General features: G+C 42.2%; 1 protein-coding gene across 1 annotated transcript in view; it reads right to left on the bottom strand.

The window, feature by feature from the left end:
* LOC128640327 (complement C1r-A subcomponent-like) overlaps nt 1–25,282 on the bottom strand; it is a 158,587-nt gene that overhangs the window by 9,021 nt on the left and 124,284 nt on the right. Inside the window, exon 10 of the mRNA XM_053692817.1 lies at nt 6,765–6,839. Coding sequence (XP_053548792.1) covers nt 6,765–6,839 — 75 coding nt within the window. The remainder of the gene's footprint in view (nt 1–6,764; nt 6,840–25,282) is intronic.

Here is a 25,282-nt window from a genome sequence, read left to right as displayed (position 1 = left end):
TGTAGTATTAGGTGTAATTGTAACTTAGGTTAGGATTTATTTTACAGGTAATTTTGTATTTCTTTTAGCTAGGTAGTTATTAAATAGTTAATAACTATTTAATAACTATTTAATAACTATTGTACCTAGTTAAAATAAATACAAAGTTGCCTGTAAAATAAAAATAAATCCTAAAATAGCTACAATGTAACTATTAGTTATATTGTAGCTATATTAAGGTTTATTTTATAGGTAAGTATTTAGTTTTAAATAGGATTCATTTATTTAATTGTAGTAATTTTATTTAGATTATTTTAAATTATATTTAAATTGGGGGGGTTAGGGTTAGACTTAGGTTTAGGGGTTAATAACTTTATTATAGTGGCGGCGATGTTGGGGGCCGCAGATTAGGGGTTAATAAGTGTAGGTAGGTTGCGGCGGCATTGGGGGCGGCAGATTAGGGGTTAATAAATATAATGTAGGTGTTGGCAATGTTGGGAGCAGAAGATTAGGGGTTCATAAGTATAATGTAGGTGGCGGCGGTGTCCGGAGCAGCAGATTAGGGGTTAATAAGATTATGCAGGTGGCGGCAATGTCGGGGGTGGCAGATTAGGGGTTAATAAGTGTAAGATTAGGGGTGTTTAGATTCGGGGTTCATGTTAGGGTGTTAGATGTAGACTTAACTTTTATTTCCCCATAGGAATCAATGGGGCTGCGCGAAGAGCTGAACGCTGCTTTTTTGCAGGTGTTAGGTTTTTTTCAGCCGGCTCAGCCACATTGTTTCCTATGGGGAAATCATGCACGAGCATGTTTAGCCACCTTACCACTACCGTAAGCAACGCTGGTATTGAGGTGAGATGTGGAGCTAAATTTTGCTCAATGCTCACTTTTCTGCGGCTAACGCCGGCTTTCAGAAAACTCGTAATACCAGCGTTGTCTTAAGTGAGCGGTGAGAAAAAAAGGCTTGTTAGCACCGCAAGTATTACCGACAAAAACTCGTAATCTAGCCGTTAGTGTTTTATTATTTTTCGTTATTTTTTTTTAAGATAAATATATAGTAAATTTAATTCATAGGGGATAGTTAGGTTTAGGGGCAATAGTTTAATTTAGTGTGTTTTGCGATGTGGGGGCCCAGCAGTTAAGGGGTTAATAACTTTATTATAGTAGTAGCAATGTAGGAGATCGTTGGTTTAAGGGTTAATAACTTTATTATAGTAGTAGCAATGTGGGGGGCCGGGAGTTTTGGGGGTTAATAGGTTTATTTAGAGTCTGGGGTTTATGTTAGGGTGTTAGGTTTTAACATAAGCTTCTTTTCCCCATATACATCAGTGGGGATTGCATTATAGATATCGCAATTCTGCGATCGCAGGTGGGGTTTTTTTAACACTTTCTGTACATTAATGTCTATGGGGAAAAACGTGCACGAGCACGTCAAGTCAGGCCTTGGCTTAACGCACCATACCGCACAACAAAAGAAGGTTTTTCAGTAATTTGTAATGGCAGCGCTATGAAGAGTGCGATACCGCTTATATTTTGCGTTATTTACGCACCTGGTTTAGCGCATAACTTGTAATCTTGGTGTAAATGAGAAAGTGCAAACTTAAATGCAATAATACTGAAAGGACCCTATCTGAAATGTATAAAAAAAAAAATACAAAGCGCAAAGTGTAAGTGAAACAAAACTCTCATATCATACAGTGCTATATTGCACACAATGTAAGTGTAACATAACTCTCATATCATGCAGTGCTATATAGCACAAAGTGGAACAAAACTCTCATATCATACAGTGCTATATTGCACACATACGCCTAGATTTAGAGTTCTGCGGTAGCCGTCAAAAGCAGCGTTAAGTGGTCCTAACGCTGCTTTTGGCCGCCCGCTGGTATTTAGATTCAGCCAGGAAAGGGTCTAACGCTCACTTTCCAGACGCGACTTTTCCATACCGCTGATCCCCTTATGCCAATTGCGCATCCTATCTTTTCAATGGGATCTTCCTAACACCGGTATTTAGAGTCTTGGCTGAAGTGAGCAGTAGACCCTCTATCGACAAGACTCCAGCCGCAGAAAAAAGTCAGTAGTTAAGAGCTTTATGGTCTAATGCCGGTTTATAAAGCTCTTAACTACTGTGCTCTAATGCTCTAAAGTACACTAACACCCATAAACTACCTATGTACCCCTAAACCGAGGTCCCCCCACATCGCCGCCACTATAATAAATATTTTTAACCCCTAATCTGCAGACCGCACACCGCCGCCACCTACATTATCCCTATGAACCCCTAATCTGCTGCCCCTAACATCGCCGACACCTACATAATATTTATTAACCCCTAATCTGCCCCCCCCAACGTCGCCGCTACCTTACCTACACTTATTAACCCCTAATCTGCCGACCGGACCTCGCCGCTACTCTAATAAATGTATTAACCCCTAAAGCTAAATCTAACCCTAACCCTAACACCCCCCTAAATTAAATATAATTTTAAGCTAACAAAATAAATTAAATATTATTAACTAAAGTCTTCCTATTTAAAGCTAAATACTTACCTGTAAAATAAACCCTAATATAGCTACAATATAACGAATAATTATATTGTAGCTATTTTAGAATTTATATTTATTTTACAGGCAACTTTGTATTTATTTAAACTAGGTACAATAGCTATTAAATAGTTATTTACTATTTAATAGCTACCTAGTTAAAATAATTACAAAATTACCTGTAAAATAAATCCTAAGCTAAGTTACAATTAAACCTAACACTACACTATCAATAAATAAATTAAATCAATTAACTACAATTACCTACAATTAAATAAACTAAACTAAATTACAAAAAAAAAACACTAAATTACAAAAAATAGAAAAAGATTGCAAGAATTTTAAGCTAATTACACGTACTCTAAGCCCCCTAATAAAATAACAAAGCCCCCCAAAATAAAAAAATGTCCCTACCCTAATCTAAATTAAAAAAGTTAACAGCTCTATTACCTTACCAGCCCTTAAAAGGGATTTTTTGCGGGGCATGCCCCAAAGAAATCAGCTCTTTTGCCTGTAAAAATAACACAATACCACCCCCCAACATTACAACCCACCACCCACATACCCCTACTCTAACCCAAACCCCCCTTAAATAAACCTAACACTACCCCCCTGAAGATCTCCCTACCTTGAGCCTTGTTCACCCAGCCGGGCACCGATGGACCAAAAGAGGGCATCCGGAGTGGCAGAAGTCTTCATCCTATCCGGGCAGAAGAGGACATCCGGACTGGTAGACATCTTCATCCAAGCGGCATCTTCTATCTTCATCCATCTTCTTCCAGCTGACGCGGATCCATCCTTCTTCAACGACGCCTACTCGCCGAATGAAGGTTCCTTTAAATGACGTCATCCAAGATGGCGTCCCTCGAATTCCGATTGGCTGATAGGATTCTGTTCCGATCAGCCAATAGAATGCGAGCTCAATCTGATTGGCTGATTGGATCAGCCAATCCAATTGAACTTGAATCTGATTGGCTGATTCAATCAGCCAATCAGATTTTTCCTACCTTAGTTCCGATTGGCTGAAAGAATCCTATCAGCCAATCGGAATTCGAGGGACGCCATCTTGGATGACGTCATTTAAAGGAACCTTCATTCAGCGAGTAGGCGTCGTGGAAGAAGGATGGATCCGCGTCGGCTGGAAGCAGATGGCTCCGCTCCGGATGGATGAAGATAGAAGATGCCGCTTGGATGAAGATGTCTACCGGTCCGGATGTCCCCTTCTGCCCAGATAGGATGAAGACTTCTGCCGCTCCGGGTGCCCTCTTTTGGTCCATCGGAGCCCGGCTGGGTGAACACGGCTCAAGGTAGGGAGATCTTCAGGGGGGTAGTGTTAGGTTTATTTAAGGGGGGTTTGGGTTAGAGTAGGGGTATGTGGGTGGTGGGTTGTAATGTTGGGGGGTGGTATTGTGTTTTTTTTTTACAGGCAAAAGAGCTGAATTCTTTGGGACATGCCCCGCAAAAAGCAATTTTATGGGCTGGTAAGGTAATAGAGCTGTTAATTTTTTTTAATTTAGATTAGGGTAGGGATTTTTTATTTATTTTGGGGGGCTTTGTTATTTTATTAGGGGGCTTAGAGTACGTGTAATTAGCTTAAAATTCTTGTAATCTTTTTTTATTTTTTGTAATTTAGTGTTTGTTTTTTGTAATTTAGTTTATTTAATTGCAGGTAATTGTAGTTAATTGATTTAATTTATTTATTGATAGTGTAGTGTTAGGTTTAATTGTAACTTAGCTTAGTATTTATTTTACAGGTAATTTTGTAATTATTTTAACTAGGTAGCTATTAAATAGTAAATAACTGTTTAATAGCTATTGTACCTAGTTTAAATAAATACAAAGTTGCCTGTAAAATAAATATAAATCCTAAAATAGCTACAATATAATTATTCGTTATATTGTAGCTATATTAGGGTTTATTTTACAGGTAAGTATTTAGCTTTAAATAGGAAGACTTTAGTTAATAATATTTAATTTATTTCGTTAGCTTAAAATTATATTTAACTTAGGGGGGTGTTAGGGTTAGGGTTAGATTTAGCTTTAGGGGTTAATACATTTATTAGAGTAGCGGCGAGGTCCGGTCGGCAGATTAGGGGTTAATAAGTGTAGGTAAGGTAGCGGCGACGTTGGGGGGGGGCAGAGTAGGGGTTAATAAATATTATGTAGGTGTCGGCGATGTTAGGGACAGCAGATTAGGGGTACATAGGTATAATGTAGGTTGCGGCAGTGTATGGAGCGGCAGATTAGGGGTTAATAATATAATGCAGGTGTCAGCGATAGCGGGTGCGACAGATTAGGGGTTAATAAGTGTAAGGTTAGGGGTGATTAGACTCGGGGTTCATGTTAGGGTGTTAGGTGCAGACTTAGGCCTCGCTTCCATTGAGTCGTTAAAAATGGAGCCGTAAGTTACCGAAGCGGCCGACAGCTAAAAGTAATTTACGGCTCCATTTTAGTACCAGGTTTCCATTGAAATATTTTGCGGATAGCGTGCAGTCGCTCTTTTCGTGTAGCTGTAAGTTAACGTTGTGTTAACGCTTCCATCTGATGTCGGATTTCTTGAAAATCAATTAGTTGCTAAGGTAACCCGACCTTACACTATAGAATTTACGTTTAACATCCGTGCTCCTTACCGGTGATCACCTCTCAAGAAAAATAAAGATACACTTATCCATATTTTTAATAATCAAATACTATTTTCTAATATAATTATATTTAACACTTCATAAATATAAGTAATATTTATTGCTGCCCTAGGCATAGGTCTAGTTTGCATTCTGTAGATATGTTCTTGCATATATTATTATATTTAAATATATACTGATATTTCTATTAGAATATAAGTTCAACTATTTCTATACATGAGACAACAATAAATATTACTTATAACAATTTATTTCTACATTAAAACACTTGCATTATTTGCAAGTTTTATAATTTCAATAAAAAATAGGTCTCAAAAAGCACAATTTTCCTCTTTTACACCTAGTTGAGCTGGGTGTAATATTTCTCAATGTATCGACAGCCTCCGACAGTATATTAACGGTTTGCGCTTTCATTGGAAACCTGGTATAATTTATCGATTAACGGCTTCTATTACTTTCTATGGGACGCGAAGATCTTTTCGGCAGCCGAAGTCCGGCTGCCAATATTGAGGTATAACGCGCCATTGGAAACAGTCGATAAACGATATTGCTTCCGCCAGCATATTTATCGGTTTGCGAGTGCACGCAAACTGAATTACGACTCAATGGAAGCGAGGCCTTAGAAAGTGTTTCCCCATAGGAAACAATGGGGCTGCGTTAGGAGCTGAACGCTGCTTTTTTGCAGGTGTTAGGTTTTTTTTCAGCCCAAACTGCCCCATTGTTTCCTATGGGGGAATTGTGCACGAGCACGTTTTTCCAGCTAGCCGCTACCGTAAGCAACGCTGGTATTGAGAGTTGAAGTGGCGGTAAATATGTCTGTACGCTTCCTTTTTGGAGCCTAACGCAGCCCTTCAGAGAACTCTAAATACCAGCGTTGTTTAGAAGCAGCGCTAGAAAAAAAACACGCATAGCTAACGCACCCCTTTGGCCGCAAAACTCTAAATCTAGTTGAATGTAAGTGTAACAAAACTCTCATATCATACAGAGCTATATTGCGCAAAGTGTAAGTGTAACAAAACTCTCATATCATACAGTGCTATATTGCACAAAGTGTAAGTGTAACAAAACTCTCATATCATACAGTGCTATATAGCACAAAGTGTAAGTGTAACAAAACTCTCATATCATACAGTGCTATATAGCACAAAGTGTAAGTGTAACAAAACTCTCATATCATACAGTGCTATATAGCACAAAGTGTAACAAAACTCTCATATCATACTGTACAGTGCTATATAGCACAAAGTGTAAGTGTAACAAAACTCTCATATCATACAGTGCTATATAGCACAAAGTGTAAGTGTAACAAAACTCTCATATCATACAGTGCTATATAGCACAAAGTGTAAGTGTAACAAAACTCTCATATCATACAGTGCTATATAGCACAAAGTGTAAGTGTAACAAACTCTCACATCACGCAGTGCTGCATCACATACAGAAATAAGAGAGATCTCGCCGTACTGGAGAGTTACGCCCTTTTTTCTTTTGAAAATTCAGTGAGTTCATCCCCTGTGAAGTCTAAACTACAATTTCTCTCCAAGCTGGAGAATCTTTGAATATCAAGGCCCTTGTCTGCTCCTGTGTAACCATCACTTACCTGGTGCGCAGTATGGGATACGACTGCCCCCGCACTCATCCTCCCACTTCCGTTGGGCAGAGCATGTGAAGTGCGCTGGGAATGAGACAAACACAAAGTCATTATCTAGAATCAATGTTTGTCACCTACAGTGTCACAGTCACAGGTATCTGTTTAGTGCTATTTCTCAAGTGTTTGCAGCTTTAAATGTAAATAAAAATGTTCCCTAAATAACCTGCGGTTATGGGGGCAGATTTATCAAAGTGCGAGCGGACATGATACAATGTAGCGTATCATGTCCGCTGCACATCGATAAATGCTGACAGTATACGCTGTCAGCATTTATCATTGCACAAGCAGTTCACCAGAACTGCTTGTGCAATACCACCCCCTGCAGATTGGTCGCTAGCAGGGGGTGTCAATCAACCCGATCATATTTCTGTCCGCCACCTCAGAGCAAGCGGACAAGTTATGGAGCAACGGAGCTTGATAATTCAGCCCCCTGGACCATATTATTTTAGTTTTGTGATTCCAAAATGTGAAAAAAAAAATTATATAAAAATAAAACTCAAAACTTAAAAACCATCATAAAATATTCCTGTGCTTTTAAATAATTTTATATGGCGTAATATTAATGTTTTATGTCCGCTTTGTGTGAGACAGCGGAGCTGAGGGATCTCGCTAGCTTATAGCTGTGTAGTGCAAAAAGCATAATAGCAGTATGTAGTAATAGTGTGTGTACAGTACATATATATATATATAGCAGTATGTAGTAATAGTGTGTGTACAGTACATATATATATATATAGCAGTATGTAGTAATAGTGTGTGTACAGTACATATATATGTGTGTGTATTTTATATATATAGCTGTGTAGTGCAAAAAGCATAATAGCAAGAGTATTGCAGTATGTAGTAATAGTGTGTGTACAGTACATATATACGTATGTATTATATATATATATAGCTGTGTAGTGCAAAAAGCATAATAGCAAGAGTATTGCAGTATGTAGTAATAGTGTGTGTACAGTACATATATATATATATATATATATATATATATATATAGCAGTATGTAGTAATAGTGTGTGTACAGTACATATATATGTGGGTATTATATATATATAGCAGTAGTTTAGGCAGGAACAGCGCTCATAGAAAGGGAGAGAAGAAAAAGCAACCAATAGTGTCGTTTTTACACACAAAGGTGATGTGTTTTGAAATGCAAAAAACTTGCTCACCTTGTAAGACCTCAAACGTGAGGTATGTGATGTTCACAGAGGGGATATGTATCCCTATCTGATACTACTCTTGAGAAAGTTTGCCTAGGAGCGAACGAAATGCGTTTAGGGCGGAGCTGTGGCCGACTACAGCAGGCTAAAGTCATTTGGAATTACTCTGAGACAATTTCTGACAATCCAGTGATGAAACCAGTGGATGTTGCCTACACACGTCTAGACTGAGTATTATGTTAATGCGAATTTACATTTAACCTCTTGTGAGTGTTTTTAACCTTGTGTGTGCTCCCAATAAACTATTATTCTACCTTGATATGGGGTTGCGCCTTTTTCTCTTGTTTTGCTACACTATCCGTGTTAAAGATGCGTCTTTATTTTCTGCTTCCACCTCTTGTAGTATGGTATAGAAGGGGTGATGAGATCGGGGCTCCCAAGCAGAGTATTTCAGATGGTTTACGTCTTGTCATAGAAAAACAACTGACTCTCCAATCACAATGCTGATATAAAAGAGGATTTATTGTTGAATAAATCTATGCAGTAAGGTGTAAAGACCCAGGTTTTCACCTATGCATAGTTCAAGATAAAACAAATGTCTCAGAGTTAAATATCTCACAATGGAGAATTGAAACGTTTGCTGATTTAGTAAGAGTTGAATAACGCTCAGTTCGATTAGCAAGTAAAAAAGTTCAATAAACCTGGCTTAGGTGACGCATTTCTGTGAAAAACAGTAAAGGTCCTGTTGGAGATACACACAAACAGTCCTTCTGAGTCTATAAAACTCTGTTTGCGTGTGGTCTCGCAGGACCGGAAGTGATGTCACTAAGTGGGCGGTCCCTTACTAGTTTCATGAACACGCAGTTCACTTCATCAGAGGATCTTTACACCTTACTGCATAGATTTATTCAACAATAAATCCTCTTTTATATCAGCATTGTGACTGGAGAGTCAGTTGTTTTCCTATGACAAGACGTAAACCATCGGAAATACTCCCTTTGTGAAATACCTTTGTGTGTACAAATTACATTATTGGTTGCTTATTCTTCTCTCCCTTTCTATGAGCGCTGTTCCTGCCTAAACTACTGACAAAGATTCCCCCATATCCACTGGTAATAGTGGATCCATCAGTTTCAGCTGAAAAATACGTCAGGAGAAACTATTTGCATGCATTGATACACAGCGCAATTTGATACCCTGCTTTTGTTTCTGTAAGTATATATATATACACACACACACACATATATATACACACACACACACACACACATATATATATATATATATATATATATATATATATACACACACACACACACACACACATATATATATACACACACACACATATATATATATATATATATATATATATATATATACACACACACACATATATATATATATATATATATATATATATATATATATATACACATACACACATATATATATATATATATATACAGCAAAAATCCAAGGAGGAAGACGTCAGCACCCACAGTTCATCAGAATATTTTCTTTATTTCATAGTAACATGGAAGACAAAACAGCAACGTTTCGGATCCATCTGATCCTTAATCAATTAGGATCAGATGGATCCGAAACATTGCTGTTTTGTCTTCCATGTTACTATGAAATAAAGAAAATATTCTGATGAACTGTGGGTGCTGACGTCTTCCTCCTTGGATTTTTGCTGTATATATATTTTTGCTCTATATTTGAGGTGTGCAGGACCCTCTGACGTACGTGCACCCCACATATAAAATAAAGAAACTATCTCCATCTACCAGGTATTTCTACTTGGTACCTGTGCTGGACCCTCCACTTTGAAATTGTATATATATATACACATACACACACAGTTGTGCTCATAAGTTTACATACCCTGGCAGAATTTATGATTTCTTGGCCATTTTTCAGAGAATATGAATGATAACACAAAAAACTTTTCTTTCACTCATGGTTAGTGTTTGGCTGAAGCCATTTATTATCAATCAACTGTGTTTACCCTTTTTAAATCATAATGACAACAGAAACTACCCAAATGACCCTGATCAAAGGTTTACATACCCCAGCTCTTAATACCATGTATTGCCCCCTTTAACATCAATGACAGCTTAAAGTCTTTTGTGGTATTTGTGGATGAGCCTCTTTATCTTCTCAGATAGTAAAGCTGCCCATTCTTCCTGGCAAAAAGCCTCCAGTTCCTGTAAATTCTTGGGCTGTCTTGCATGAACTGCACGTTTGAGATCTCCCCAGAGTGGCTTAATGATATTGAGGTCAGGAGACTGAGATGGCCACTCCAGAACCTTCACTTTTTTCTGCTGTAGCCAATGACAGGTCAACTTGGCCTTGTGTTTAGGATCATTGTCATGTTGGAATGTCTAAGTACATCCCATGCGCAGCTTCTGGGCTGATGAATGCAAATTTTCCTCCAATATTTTTTGATAACATACTGCATTCAACTTGCCATCAATTCCTGTGCCTTTGTAGCTCACACATCCCCAAAACATCAGAGATCCACCTCTGTGTTTCACAGAAGGAATGGTGTACCTTTCATCATAGGCCTTGTTGACTACTCTCCAAATGTAGCGTTTATGGTTGTGGCCAAAAAGCTCAATTTTGGTCTCATAACTCCAAATGACTTTGTGCCAGAAGGTTTGAGGCTAGTCTCTGTGCTGTTTGGCGTATTGTAAGCGGGACACTTTGTGGCCATTGTGTAGTAATGGTTTTCTTCTGGTGACTCGACCATGCAGCCCATCTTTCTTCAAGTGCCTCTTTATTGTGCATCTTGAAACAGCCACACCACATGTTTTCAGAGAGTCCTGTATTTCACCTGAAGTTATTTGTGGGTTTTTCTTTGCATCCCAAACAATTTTCTTAGCAGTTGTGGCTGAAATTTTAGTTGGTCTACCTGACCGTGGTTTGATTTTAACAGAACCCCTCATTTTCCACTTCTTGATTAGAGTTTGAACACTGCTGATTGGCATTCTCAATTCCTTGGATATCTTTTTATATCCCTTTCCTGTTTTATACAGTTCAACTACCTTTTCCCGTAAATCCTTTGACAATTCTTTTGCTTTCCCCATGACTTAGAATCCAGAAACATCAGTGCAGCACTGGATGAAAGATGCAAGGGTCTGTCAGGAGTCCAGAAACTCATTGCCCTTTTATACACACACACTAATTACAAGAAGACAGATCACAGGTGAGGATGGTTACCTTTAATAGCCATTCAAACCCCTTTGTGTCTGTAGTGTTGTGCTTACTTCCTCATTTGGTCAGATGGCACATTGAGGCTTCCATACAAAGATGATGTCATCAAGTAGGCTGTGTTTAGAATCAGAACAGTTCAGAGAAGCCATCTTGTGACAGTTTTGTGATGCAGTTAATAAGTACAAGTAACAAGGACTGAACCTCAGGATCAGGGCTGCTAATAATAAGTGTAATGTCAGCTACAGATCAGTGCAGCAGGATTCAGCATCAGCCAGTCAGGAAGAGTAAGAACTGTCAGTTATACAGAAGTTATATTGCAGTTATACAGTTATAAATTACCCTGAGTCTACAGAACAGACTTAAACAGCTGGCCAGGTAGTTCCCTTGTCATCTTGCATACTACCTGATACTGAGATTACTATAGTGCTGCATATACAGTGAACAGGACTGCTAATATAAGGTCTGTAGCAGCCATTCATTATAAAGGACTATATATTTATATTTATCCATATTACTGTGTGCAAATCTACAGGAGCCACCTTGTTATTTAATCCAGTAAATAAAGTGCCAGTCTACATTTAGAAGTTGCCAGTGTATCATTCATATAAAGAGTTAATGTTTGCTATGTAAGGACATTACATCTGGCGACAAGTATACTACCACAAACTCACGCTATAATGGCTGTATTTGGAGCATTGAAAGAATTTGACACAGATAACTGGGTTTCCTGGACTGAAAGGCTACAGCAGCATTTACTTGCCAATGACATTGGAGATACTAAGGCCTAGATTTGGAGTTTGGCGGTAGCCGTCAAAACCAGCGTTAGAGGCTCCTAACGCTGGTTTTGGCCGCCCGCTGGTATTTGGAGTCAGTGATTAAAGGGTCTAACGCTCACTTTTCAGCCGCGACTTTTCCATACCGCAGATCCCCTTACGTAAATTGCGTATCCTATCTTTTCAATGGGATCTTTCTAACGCCGGTATTTAGAGTCGTTTCTGAAGTGAGCGTTAGAGCTCTAACGACAAAACTCCAGCCGCCTGAAAATAGCAGGAGTTAAGAGCTTTCTGGCTAACGCCGGTTTATAAAGCTCTTAACTACTGTACCCTAAAGTACACTAACACCCATAAACTACCTATGTACCCCTAAACCGAGCTCCCCCCACATCGCCGCCACTCGATTAAAATTTTTAACCCCTAATCTGCCGACCGCCACCTACGTTATACTTATGTACCCCTAATCTGCTGCCCCTAACCCCGCCGACCCCTGTATTACATTTATTAACCCCTAACCTGCCCCCCACAACATCGCCGCCAGCTACTTAAAATAATTAACCCCTAATCTTCCGACCGCAAAGCGCCGCCACCTACGTTATCCCTATGTACCCCTAATCTGCTACCCCTAACACCGCCGACCCCTATATTATATTTATTAACCCCTAATCTGCCCCCCTCAACGTCGCCGACACCTACCTACACTTATTAACCCCTAATCTGCCGAGCGGACCTGAGCGCTACTATAATAAAGTTATTAACCCCTAACCCGCCTCACTAACCCTATCATAAATAGTATTAACCCCCTAATCTGCCCTCCCTAACATCGCCGACACCTAACTTCAATTATTAACCCCTAATCTGCCGACCGGAGCTCACCGCTATTCTAATAAATGTATTAACCCCTAAAGCTAAGTCTAACCCTAACACTAACACCCCCCTAAGTTAAATATAATTTACATCTAACGAAATTAATTAACTCTAATTAAATAAATGATTCCTATTTAAAGCTAAATACTTACCTGTAAAATAAATCCTAATATAGCTACAATATAAATTATAATTATATTATAGCTATTTTAGGATTAATATTTATTTTACAGGCAACTTGGTATTTATTTTAACTAGGTACAATAGCTATTAAATAGTTAAGAACTATTTAATAGCTACCTAGTTAAAATAATAACAAATTTACCTGTAAAATAAATCCTAACCTAAGATATAATTAAACCTAACACTACCCTATCAATAAAATAATTAAATAAACTACCTACAATTACCTACAATTAACCTAACACTACACTATCAATAAATTAATTAAACACAATTGCTACAAATAAATACAATTAAATAAACTAGCTAAAGTACAAAAAATAAAAAAGAACTAAGTTACAAAAAATAAAAAAATATTTACAAACATAAGAAAAATATTACAACAATTTTAAACTAATTACACCTACTCTAAGCCCCCTAATAAAATAACAAAGCCCCCCAAAATAAAAAATTCCCTACCCTACTCTAAATTAAAAAAGTTACAAGCTCTTTTACCTTACCAGCCCTGAACAGGGCCCTTTGCGGGGCATGCCCCAAGAATTTCAGCTCTTTTGCCTGTAAAAGAATAAATACAATACCCCCCCCCAACATTACAACCCACCACCCACATACCCCTAATCTAACCCAAACCCCCCTTAAATAAACCTAACACTAAGCCCCTGAAGATCTTCCTACCTTGTCTTCACCATACCAGGTTCACCGATCCGTCCTGGCTCCAACATCTTCATCCAACCCAAGCGGGGGTTGGCGATCCATCATCCGGTGCTGAAGAGGTCCAGAAGAGGCTCCAAAGTCTTCCTCCTATCCGGCAAGAAGAGGACATCCGGACCAGCAAACATCTTCTCCAAGCGGCATCTTCAATCTTCTTCCATCCGGTGCGGAGCGGGTCCATCTTGAAGCAGGCGACGCGGATCCATCCTCTTCTTCCGTTGTCTCCCGACTAATGACGGTTCCTTTAAGGGACGTCATCCAAGATGGCGTCCCTCGAATTCCGATTCGGCTGATAGGATTCTATCAGCCAATCGGAATTAAGGTAGGAATTTTCTGATTGGCTGATGGAATCAGCCAATCAGAATCAAGTTCAATCCGATTGGCTGATCCAATCAGCCAATCAGATTGAGCTCGCATTCTATTGGCTGATCGGAACAGCCAATAGAATGCGAGCTGAATCTGATTGGCTGATTGGATCAGCCAATCGGATTGAACTTGATTCTGATTGGCTGATTCCATCAGCCAATCAGAATATTCCTACCTTAATTCCGATTGGCTGATAGAATCCTATCAGCCAATCGGAATTCGAGGGACGCCATCTTGGATGACGTCCCTTAAAGGAACCGTCATTCGTCGGGAGACAACGGAAGAAGAGGATGGATCCGCGTCGCCTGCTTCAAGATGGACCCGCTCCGCACCGGATGGAAGAAGATTGAAGATGCCGCTTGGAGAAGATGTTTGCCGGTCCGGATGTCCTCTTCTTGCCGGATAGGAGGAAGACTTTGGAGCCTCTTCTGGACCTCTTCAGCACCGGATGATGGATCGCCAACCCCCGCTTGGGTTGGATGAAGATGTTGGAGCCAGGACGGATCGGTGAACCTGGTATGGTGAAGACAAGGTAGGAAGATCTTCAGGGGCTTAGTGTTAGGTTTATTTAAGGGGGGTTTGGGTTAGATTAGGGGTATGTGGGTGGTGGGTTGTAATGTTGGGGGGGGGGGTATTGTATTTATTCTTTTACAGGCAAAAGAGCTGAAATTCTTGGGGCATGCCCCGCAAAGGGCCCTGTTCAGGGCTGGTAAGGTAAAAGAGCTTGTAACTTTTTTAATTTAGAATAGGGTAGGGAATTTTTTATTTTGGGGGGCTTTGTTATTTTATTAGGGGGCTTAGAGTAGGTGTAATTAGTTTAAAATTGTTGTAATATTTTTCTTATGTTTGTAAATATTTTATTATTTTTTGTAACTTAGTTCTTTTTTATTTTTTGTACTTTAGCTAGTTTATTTAATTGTATTTATTTGTAGGAATTGTGTTTAATTAATTTATTGATAGTGTAGTGTTAGGTTAATTGTAGGTAATTGTAGGTAGTTTATTTAATTAATTTATTGATAGGGTAGTGTTAGGTTTAATTATATCTTAGGTTAGGATTTATTTTACAGGTAAATTTGTTATTATTTTAACTAGGTAACTATTAAATAGTTCTTAACTATTTAATAGCTATTGTACCTGGTTAAAATAATTAAAAAGTTGCCTGTAAAATAAATATTAATCCTAAAATAGCTATAATATAATTATAATTTATATTGTAGCTATATTAGGATTTATTTTACAGGTAAGTATTTAGCTTTAAATAGGAATAAGTTATTTAATAAGAGTTAATTTATTTCGTTAGATGTAAATTATATTTAACTTAGGGGGGTGTTAGTATTAGGGTTAGACTTAGCTTTAGGGGTTAATACATTTATTATAGTAGCGGTGAGGTCCGCTCGGCAGATTAGGGGTTAATAATTGAAGGTAGGTGTCGGCGATGTTAGGGAGGGCAGATTAGGGGTTAATACTATTTATGATAGGGTTAGTGAGGCGGATTAGGGGTTAATAACTTTATTATAGTAGCGCTCAGGTCCGCTCGGCAGATTAGGAGTTAATAAGTGTAGGCAGGTGTCGGCGACGTTGAGGGGGGCAGATTAGGGGTTAATAAATATAATATAGGGGTCGGCGATGTTAGGGCAGCAGATTAGGGGTACATAGGGATAACGTAGGTTGCGGCGGTTTACGGAGCGGCAGATTAGGGGTTAAAAAAAATATGCAGGGGTCAGCGATAGCGGGGGCGGCAGATTAGGGGTTAATAAGTGTAAGGCTAGGGGTGTTTAGACTCGGGGTACATGTTAGAGTGTTAGGTGCAGACGTAGGAAGTGTTTCCCCATAGGAAACAATGGGGCTGCGTTAGGAGCTGAACGCTGCTTTTTTGCAGGTGTTAGGTTTTTTTTCAGCTCAAACAGCCCCATTGTTTCCTATGGGAAAATCGTGCACGAGCACGTTTTTGAGGCCGGCCGCGTCCGTAAGCAACTCTGGTATCGAGAGTTGCATTTGCGGTAAAAATGCTCTACGCTCCTTTTTTGGAGCCTAACGCAGCATTTGTTTAAACTCTCGATACCAGAGTTAAATTTATGGTGCGGCCAGAAAAAAGCCCGCGGAGCGTTAACAGCCCTTTTACCGCCAAACTCCAAATCTAGGCCTAAGTCTGTTGCTGTCTGTCTGACAACTATTGGTGCTAAAACATATGAGATTCTAAAAGATCTGCTACACCCAGAAAAGCCAGCCACCAAGTATTTGTCTGAAATAATACAGATCTTAACACAACTACGGCCATTAGAGATTGCTGAGCGGTTCAAGTTCTATAGCAGGCGCCAAGGGGTACAAGAGACTGTATCTGCATTTGCAATTTGTTTAAAGAAATTGGCCAGCACCTGTGCTTTTGGGGATTATCTGAATATGGCCCTTAGAGATCAGTTTGTTATGGGTATCAGTACAGAATCTATTCAAAAGCGAATTTTGACAGAGGAGAGCCTGACCTTCCATAAAGCCCTAGAGATTGCTTCTGTTTTGGACCAGGTCACACGAGACACTAGTTTACTGCAGACACATTCCCACACTAAGGAAGAACAGGTTTTTTTCTCCAATATGAAGCAACAGACTAAACCAGACAGTAAATATTCAGCAAAAGCAACATCGCCTATTAACTGTTAGAGATGTGGAGCACAGAATCATGTAGCTTCTGAATGCAGATTTAAAAATGCTCGTTGTCGTGGTTGTGGTAAAATAGGACACTTAAAGAAGGCTTGCAGAGGATCTCAGCAGAGTGTCTCAAGCAAAACTCATAAGAAGGGAAATTACCACATGGCTTATAAGGGAGCCACATCAGATTCAGAAGAGGAAATGACTGTTCGGAGTTTGACTGTATACACCATGGCAGCAGGGTCTGAGCCTTTGACCGTTCATGTTAATATTGAAGGAAAAGATTTGACCATGGACTTAGATACTGGGGCTGCAGTTTCAGTTATGACGATTAAAGATTGGAAACAGCTGAAAATTCCAGTATTGCTGCAGCCCACTACCTTGAAGCTACAAACATACTCCAGAGAAGTCTTGACATCACTGGGGTGTGCATCTGTATATGTGTGTACAAACAGTAAAACTGCCAATCTTATACTATATATACTAAAATCAGGTGGCCCACCTCTTTATGGAAAGGACTGGATAAGGGCCCTTGGCATGCCTGAGAGTCTCAAAAACAGTGAAGTTCATTATATTGGAGTTGATCGTGCCCAGTGGATTCAGAACATTAAGACCAAATATGAACAAAAGGGTACGGTTACAGTTAAAACCTGGAGCTAGGCCAACGTTTTTTAAAAGCACGAACTGTGCCATTTGCTTTAAGGGCAGGAGTTGATGCTGAACTGAGGAGGTTAGAAGAGTTAAAGATTATAACCCCAGTGCATCGTAGTGAGTGGGCTTCTCCTATTGTACCAGTAAGGAAGGAAGATGGACAGATCCAAATATGTGGAGACTTTAGGATGGTGTTGAATGAACAGTTAGCAGTGGATAAGTATCGATTACCCTGGACAGAAGAGATTTTTGCTAACTTAGCTGGGGGACAACATTTCTCAAAGATTGATTTAAAAAATGCTTACCTTCAACTTGAAGTACATCGAGATTCCCGCAAGTTACTCACCATCAATACTCACCATGGTTTATTTCAATATAATTGTATGGTCTTTGGCATTGCTCCTGCACCAGTCATCTGGCAACGCACCATGGAAGAACTGTTAAATGGACTACCCCATGTCCAGTGCCTTTTAGATGACATGTTAATCACGGGCAGGACGGAGGAAGAACATCGACAAAATGTAGAGAGGGTGCTGCAGCGGCTAATGACCTACGGGTTAAAGGTCAACTTGGAGAAGTGTGCTTTCATGCGTGACAAATTAGAATTTTCTGACCATGTTATAGATTGTCATGGTCTACACACTTCTGATGACAAAGTCAAGGCCTTGCAAGAAGCTCCTAGACCACAGAATGCATCACAACTATGATCATACCTTGGTCTCCTTAACTATTACCACCGTTTTCTTCCACAGCTAGCCCATACGTTAAACCCACTACATCAGCTTCTTGAGACAAATCGACCCTGGTTGTGGAACAGTGAATGCAATCAAGCTTTCCAGGAATCCAAGAACCTACTCCTGTGTTCCCGCATGTTAATGCACTATGATCTTCAGAAACCACTCATGATAGCATGTGATGCTTTGCCTTATGGTTTAGGGGCTGTCTTGTCACACACAATGCCAGATGGGACAGACCGACCGGTAGCCTTTGCTTCCCATTCTCTAACAACGGCAGAGAAGAACTATTCCCAATTAGACAAGGAAGCATTGGCCATTGTATGGGCTTTTAAGAAGTTCCATAACTATATTTATGGTAGACAATTTACTCTTTTAACTGACCATAAGCCACTGCTGACCATCTTTAATCCAAGGAAAGGAATTTCAACCACTAGATTGCAAAGGTATGCTCTAACTTTGGGAGCATATCATAACGCCATCAAATACCGGGCCCATGATTCCCATGGCAATGCTGATGCCATGTCCAGACTTCCACTAATGAATTCCTCATCAGTTGTTCAAGAAAGCCTTCCAAGTGTGTGTTTTACGGGTATAAAACATGCCAAACAAATTGCAAAGGAGACAGCTTGTGATACTGAATTACAACTTCTGGCAAAGTATTTGAGAGATGGCTGGCCAAGAACTGGCTGCGATGTGCAGCGAGCATACATACTATGAGTGAAAGAACTCACACTCAGAAATGGATGTATTTTATGGGGTGAGAGAGTTCTGGTTCCTAATGGGCTACGGCAAGCTACGTTTAAACTTCTTCATGAAGGACACCCAGCCATTGTCAGAATTAATCAGAAGGCTAGGGGTCATGTTTGGTGGCCGGCCATTGATAAAGACATTGAGAACTATGTTACGGCATGCAAAGGGTGTGTTCAAGCTCAAGGACAGCTTCCACGAGGTGCTGTATAACCATGGTACTGGCCTACTACTTCTTGGGAGAGACTACATTTGAACTTTGACGGTCCTATTGATGGAATCTCATACTTAATCATAATTGATGAACACTCTAAGTGGCCAGAAGTAATTCCAATGACAAGGACTTCAAATACTGAAGTCATATCAGCATTAGAAAGACTGTTTTCAGTATTTGGTTTGCCAAGAAAACTGGTCACAGACAATGGCCCCCAGTTTGTGTCACAAGACTTCCAGAATTTTTTACATACGAATGGAATTCACCATCATTGGACGGCACCATATCACCCAGCCACCAACGGGCAAGCAGAGAGATTTGTCCAAACCTTTAAAAGGGCACTGAAAGCTCTAAAAGCAGAGAAGCAGGTTAATACTAAAAACATTTTACAATTTTTGCAACAATATAGGGTTACTCAACACCCCACCACGGGAGTTGCCCCAGCTCAACTATTGTTTGGCAGGAAGATCCGTACAAAACTGAATTTAATCACACCAGATGTAGCAGAGGAAAAATGGACACCAGGTGTTGTTGCCCAGGTTGAGGGGCCAAAGATGTATGTAATAACCACTCAATCAGGTGTGTGTCGCCGCCATGTGAACCAACTACGACCACTGCAATAGAGGAGAGAGCAGGCTGGTGAGGACCATCATATACAAATGCAATCAGACAATTACTTTAATATCTGGGGTGGTGTTTGGCATGATGCAAACACAGGTTCTGACTCAGCTACAGCAGATGACTCAGAAATGCCAGCCTCAATAGAAGAACCTTTTAATGATGAGTCAGGAAATTCTATGCAGGACCACAATAGCCATGCTCATACTCCCAGGCAACGAACACCTGTTGTTCGTTGGTCTCCTGAAGTGAATCTCAGAGACACTCGCCAGAGACAAAATGCAACATATCAGACAAGCTTTCGTCAATGGAAGAAACAAGAAGCAGCTTTCACGTCCACAATACAAGAGGATGCTGGAGAAGACTGATTTATCTTATGGTTATTGTTGTGCAGCTAAGTTTATAAAAAAAAAAAAAAGTAGGAAAGGAGATGTAGTATTGTGCTTACTTCCTGGTTTGGTTAGAGAAGCAATCTTGTGACAGTTTTGTTATGCAGTTAACAAGTACAAGTAACAAGGACTGAACCTATGGGCAGGGCTGCTAATAATAATAATAAGTGTAATGTCAGCTACAGATCAATGCAGCAGGATAGAGCATCAGCTAGTCAGGAAGAGTAAGTACTGTCAGTTACACATTACAGTTATAAGTTATATTACAGTTATACAGAAAGTGCAGGGCAATTAGCCCGGAGCGTAGCTAAGGGTTAAGGCCTGGTTGAGTGAGTGCTGCTGCTGTATGTGTATTTGTTACAATGTTGCATTGTGTTGGGAGGGGTTTACCAACCTTATATATGGGATGTGCAGGGAGTCAACTTCCTCTTTGTTCCTGTGGATCCCTGGAAGCTCTTTCTACAGCACAGCTTGCAGCAGTTTTTCCAATGGAAGGCAAACCTGTGGAATGGGAAGGGATGGATCTTGAGGACATCGAGTGGGTTGCACCATCCCCATTAGGGACTATCATGGTGGGTCAGGGCCATGTTTCAGGGCTGTTTATTTCCACTTCCCCTTTGTGGGGGATGGTAGCCCCAATCTGTTCCCTTCCCCTGCACGGGGGGAGCGGGATGGTGAGGCCAGGCCTGCCCAGGCATATCAGCCAGTGGGGCTAGGCCTTCATGTAGCGGTTGCTGGGGATGCTGGGCCTGAGGTGCAAGAAGCGGGTGTTAGGCAGGGGTCCCAGAATTTGGCAGTTAGGCAGGGGTCCCTAGAGAGTTCAGGGTTCCACACGGGAGAGTGCTCGGTAGGCCCGGTAATCAGTGGTGCGAGTAGTGGGAGCAGTGCGGCCTTACCTGCGTCGGTGGTCCTTTCCGGGGAATCCGTCATGACTGCGGTGGCTCTCCTGTAGTTCCTGACGTCGGTCCTCGCGGGTGAGTCATTGTGGGGTGCGTCATTGGTGCAGGCCCAGGCTTCCGTTCCGCGTGGTGTGCAGGCCTTCGTCTGATCTTCATCTTCTGCCCCATCCAAGATGGCCGCCACGTTGACTTCCGGTTACATTGTGCTTCCCGACATCACTTCCGGTGACGTCACTTCCGCTCGGGGCACTCAATCCTTGGTTGTAGGGCAGAGCGGATCGTCCCCCTCAGGCTCCAGTGGTAAGAAGGGAGTACCACGGGGGGAGACACCTGTGACAGACCTCTCTGTCAGTACTTGAAGGGTTAACTCTGTTTAGTTTTGAGAAACTATTTTCTGAGACAGGTTTCCTAGCATATTGTGTACTGTAATTAAGTTTATGTGATAAGCATTCACTGCTAGGTGATAAAAAGGACTCCATTGTTCTCTTGTGTTTAATTGCTTATCTGGTTAAGTAATGTAATTCCATTGTATCATGTAAAAGGGCATCTTCCCTCTATCTAATGTACAATACTGCCAACCCCCCATTTGGTCTCAGACCTGCATAAATACGGGGCATATAGCCCTCAATAAAGTACATTCTGTTTTTACCTTCAATGTGAGCCTGGTCTCATGTTTGAGGGGGGAATTAGCTGGGTTGTGTGTTGCTGATCCCATATTCAGGACATCTTTCATCTGGTATTAACCCTTGATATCTGTTGATACCATAACAATTGGTGGCAAGTGACGGGATGATCCTCATCGCCCAGAAGAGCAACTACACAAGCCAGTAACCTCAGGAAGAGGGGGATTATTACAATACTGACCAAGATGGAAGGAGTACCAGGGACCGAAGGAACCAATGGGCACAACATATCAGACAGAACCCCCGAAGAAGCAAGCTTTGATCGGGCGGTTAAAATAAGACTGGCACATTATGGCCCCAACCCATCTGCCGAAATTATTGACCGGGTCATTGCAGCTGTGGAGGCCAACCTACTTCGCCAAACCGGCGCTGCAGCAGCCCAAGTCACAGCAACCCCAGTGGAAAAGAGAAAAGTAAATTTTGCAGCTTTTAAAAACTTCCTGGAAACAGAAGGAGAGATTGATGGGTACCTTGCGGATTTTGAGAGGCAATGTGCACTACACAAGGTACCCGCAGAGGACTGGGTCATGATATTATCCGGAAAATTAACCGGCCGGGCCAGCGAGGCTTTTCGGGCCATTCCAGATGAGGAAGTCAAGGATTATAATGCTGTAAAAGAGGCTCTGCTCTCCAGGTATGCGATTACACCGGAGGCATACAGGAGGCGGTTCAGAGACACTGTTAAACTAGCTGGAGATTCCTACATCGAGTGGGCATGTAAGGTGCACCGCACAGCAGCTCACTGGATAGCGGGGTGCCAAGCCGCATCTGGGGAAGAGGTGCTGCAGCTATTGCTGTTGGAACATTGCTTTGACAAGTTACCAGCAGGAGTTAGAGAGTGGGTTCGGGACCGTAAACCCTCCACCCTGCATGAAGCTGCTCGTCTGGCAGATGAGTATACGGATGCCCACAAACTGGATACTGCTACCATTAAGCCCCCTGCTAGAGTGGAGTACAGACCCCCAGTCACCCCAGCAGCTGCCAGTTACCAACCCCCGGTGCACCGCTATACCACAACGCCTTCAGCCACAAACTACCCTCAGACAGCCCGGTTCACCTCACGGGATTACTCACAGCCTATTTTGTGCTTTGGATGTAAGCAACTAGGGCACAAAAGATCGGAGTGTCCCCTAAACACTGCGAACCAAGCACAGTCCTGGAGGAGACCCGCCAGCGGAATCCCACGTAACCCTCAGCCTGCTGCCCACTGCATAGAGGGAGAAGAATGCTGGGGCATCCTACATGAAGCAGACCCCGTGCAAGCTGTCCACCGGGATAACCGACAACAGCACCGGCAACTGGTTAAAGTGAATGGGAAGGAGGTCAGTGGTCTACGGGATACTGGTGCTACCATGACCATGCTCCAAAAGAACTTGGTGTCCGAGAACCAGCACACCGGAGACACTGTGGCTGTGAGGGTGGCAGGGGGCACTGTGTTCCGCCTACCTGTTGCCCGGGTACATTTGGATTGGAGAGTGGGCGCTAGACATGTGAATGTGGGGGTCATGAAGGATTTATCAGCTGATGTTCTCCTTGGAAATGACTTGGCCCCCCTTGTTTCTGCCTACGCTCCCATGGGTCCCGCTGATGTTAACCCTGTGACTACCCGTGCCCAGACCCGTGCCGCCGAGACCGACCCACCTGCTGCTGAGACCCCAGAGACGTACGGGAGGGAAACCCGGGAGGATCCGACCCTTCAGAAGTACAGGATTAGGGCAGATGCTGGAGAAGAGGGGGTAGATGGGGAACGTTATGAGTGGGTGGGGGATAGGCTATATAGAATCCCCAAACCTGCCCAGAAAAGTACTGCCCCTCCACAGAATCGGCAGCTGGTGGTGCCTGCGAAGTACCGGCAAGAGATTCTGTGGATTGGGCACGATGTACCATTAGCTGGACATCTAGGGTCCCGCCGCACAGCTCATAGGATCACTCAAAATTTCTTCTGGCCCAATTTTAACCGAGATGTGCGGGTATATTGTAGTACTTGTGACACCTGTCAACGGGTGGGTAAGAGGGGGGATCACCCAAAAGCTAGGCTTATGACTATGCCTGTCATTGGGGAACCCTTTTCCCGCATAGCCGTTGACATTGTGGGTCCACTGGCCAGGGCTAGTCCATCAGGTAAGAAGTATATTCTCACTGTGGTGGACTATGCCACTCGTTACCCAGAGGCAGTAGCACTGTCGAATATAGAGGCAGAGACAGTCGCTGACGCCCTGGTTAAGGTTTTTACTAGGGTCGGGTTCCCTAAGGAGATTATCTCTGATCAGGGGACCCAGTTTACCGCTGTGCTCACCCAGCAGCTGTGGAAGGTGTGCGGCATTAAACCATTGCTCAGTTCGCCTTATCACGCACAGACTAACGGTCTCTGCGAGCGCTTTAATGGCACCCTCAAGCAGATGCTGAGGACCTTTACTGACACTTGCAGAGACTGGGAACGATTCCTGCCTCATCTGTTATTTGCGTACAGAGAGGTGCCCCAGGAATCTACTGGGTTCTCTCCCTTTGAGTTACACTATGGGAGAATGGTCCGCGGCCCCCTGGATCTCATTAGAGGACACTGGGAGGGAGAGACAGAGCAGGAGGGGATCCCCATAGTACCATATGTTCTGGAACTCCGGGACCGCATGGAGAAACTGTCCCTGATGGTAAGAGAGAATCTGGTGGTACGATCGGGGTGCCCGGCAGCGGGTCTTCCAGGTTGGACAGAAAGTTTTGGTGCTCAAGCCTGTGAAGACCAACAAGATGCAAGCATCTTGGCAGGGCCCGTATAAGGTGTTATCTCAGGTGTGTGATACTACCTATATTATAGCCAGCTGTGCAGATGAAAGGATCCAGCGATCCTTTCATGTGAACATGCTGAAGGAGTATCAGGAGAGGCCAGAGGATGTCGCTGCAGTGTGTGCCCCTGCTGCAGACGACCCAGAGAATTTACCCCTACCTGACTTATTAGAGAAGGACCCCCAGACTGACCTCACTAGTCTTGTGCAGCTAGGGGACCGGTTAAACCCTACCGAGAGGGTACAGGCAAGACAGCTCCTGTGGGAGAAGCAGGCAACATTCTCCCAAGAGCCCGGCTACACTACTCTAGCTGTACTTAAGGTAGAGACCCCTGGACAGAATCCCCTGCGACAGCCTCCCTACCGTATACCCGAAGCAGTCCGAGAAGGAATGCGGAAGGAGATACAGGAGATGGCTCGGATGGGAGTCATCGAGCACTCTGATAGTCCTTGGGCTTCACCTGTAGTCCTGGTACCTAAGAAAGATGGGACCACCCGGTTCTGTGTGGACTACAGGCGGCTCAACGAGAGGACCACCACTGACGCTTACCCGATGCCCCGGGTAGACGAATTACTAGACCGTATTGCTAGGGGATGCTATCTGACCACCATAGACCTGTGTAAAGGCTATTGGCAGTTCCCCTGGCCGAGGATGCTATCCCCAAGTCGGCATTCGTCGCCCCATTCAGCCTGTACCAGTTTAAGGTCATGCCCTTTGGGATGAAGAATGCTCCGGCTACCTTCCAGCGTATGGTGGATAGACTCCTCGATGGCTTCCAGGAATTTGCTTGTGCATACCTGGACGACATTGCGGTTTACAGTGAGTC

This window comes from Bombina bombina, chromosome 9, assembly GCF_027579735.1.
Source record: "Bombina bombina isolate aBomBom1 chromosome 9, aBomBom1.pri, whole genome shotgun sequence".
Lineage (NCBI taxonomy): Eukaryota > Metazoa > Chordata > Amphibia > Anura > Bombinatoridae > Bombina > Bombina bombina.
The sequence above is the reverse complement of the archived record's forward strand: the minus strand, read 5'-3'. Positions and strand labels throughout refer to the sequence as shown.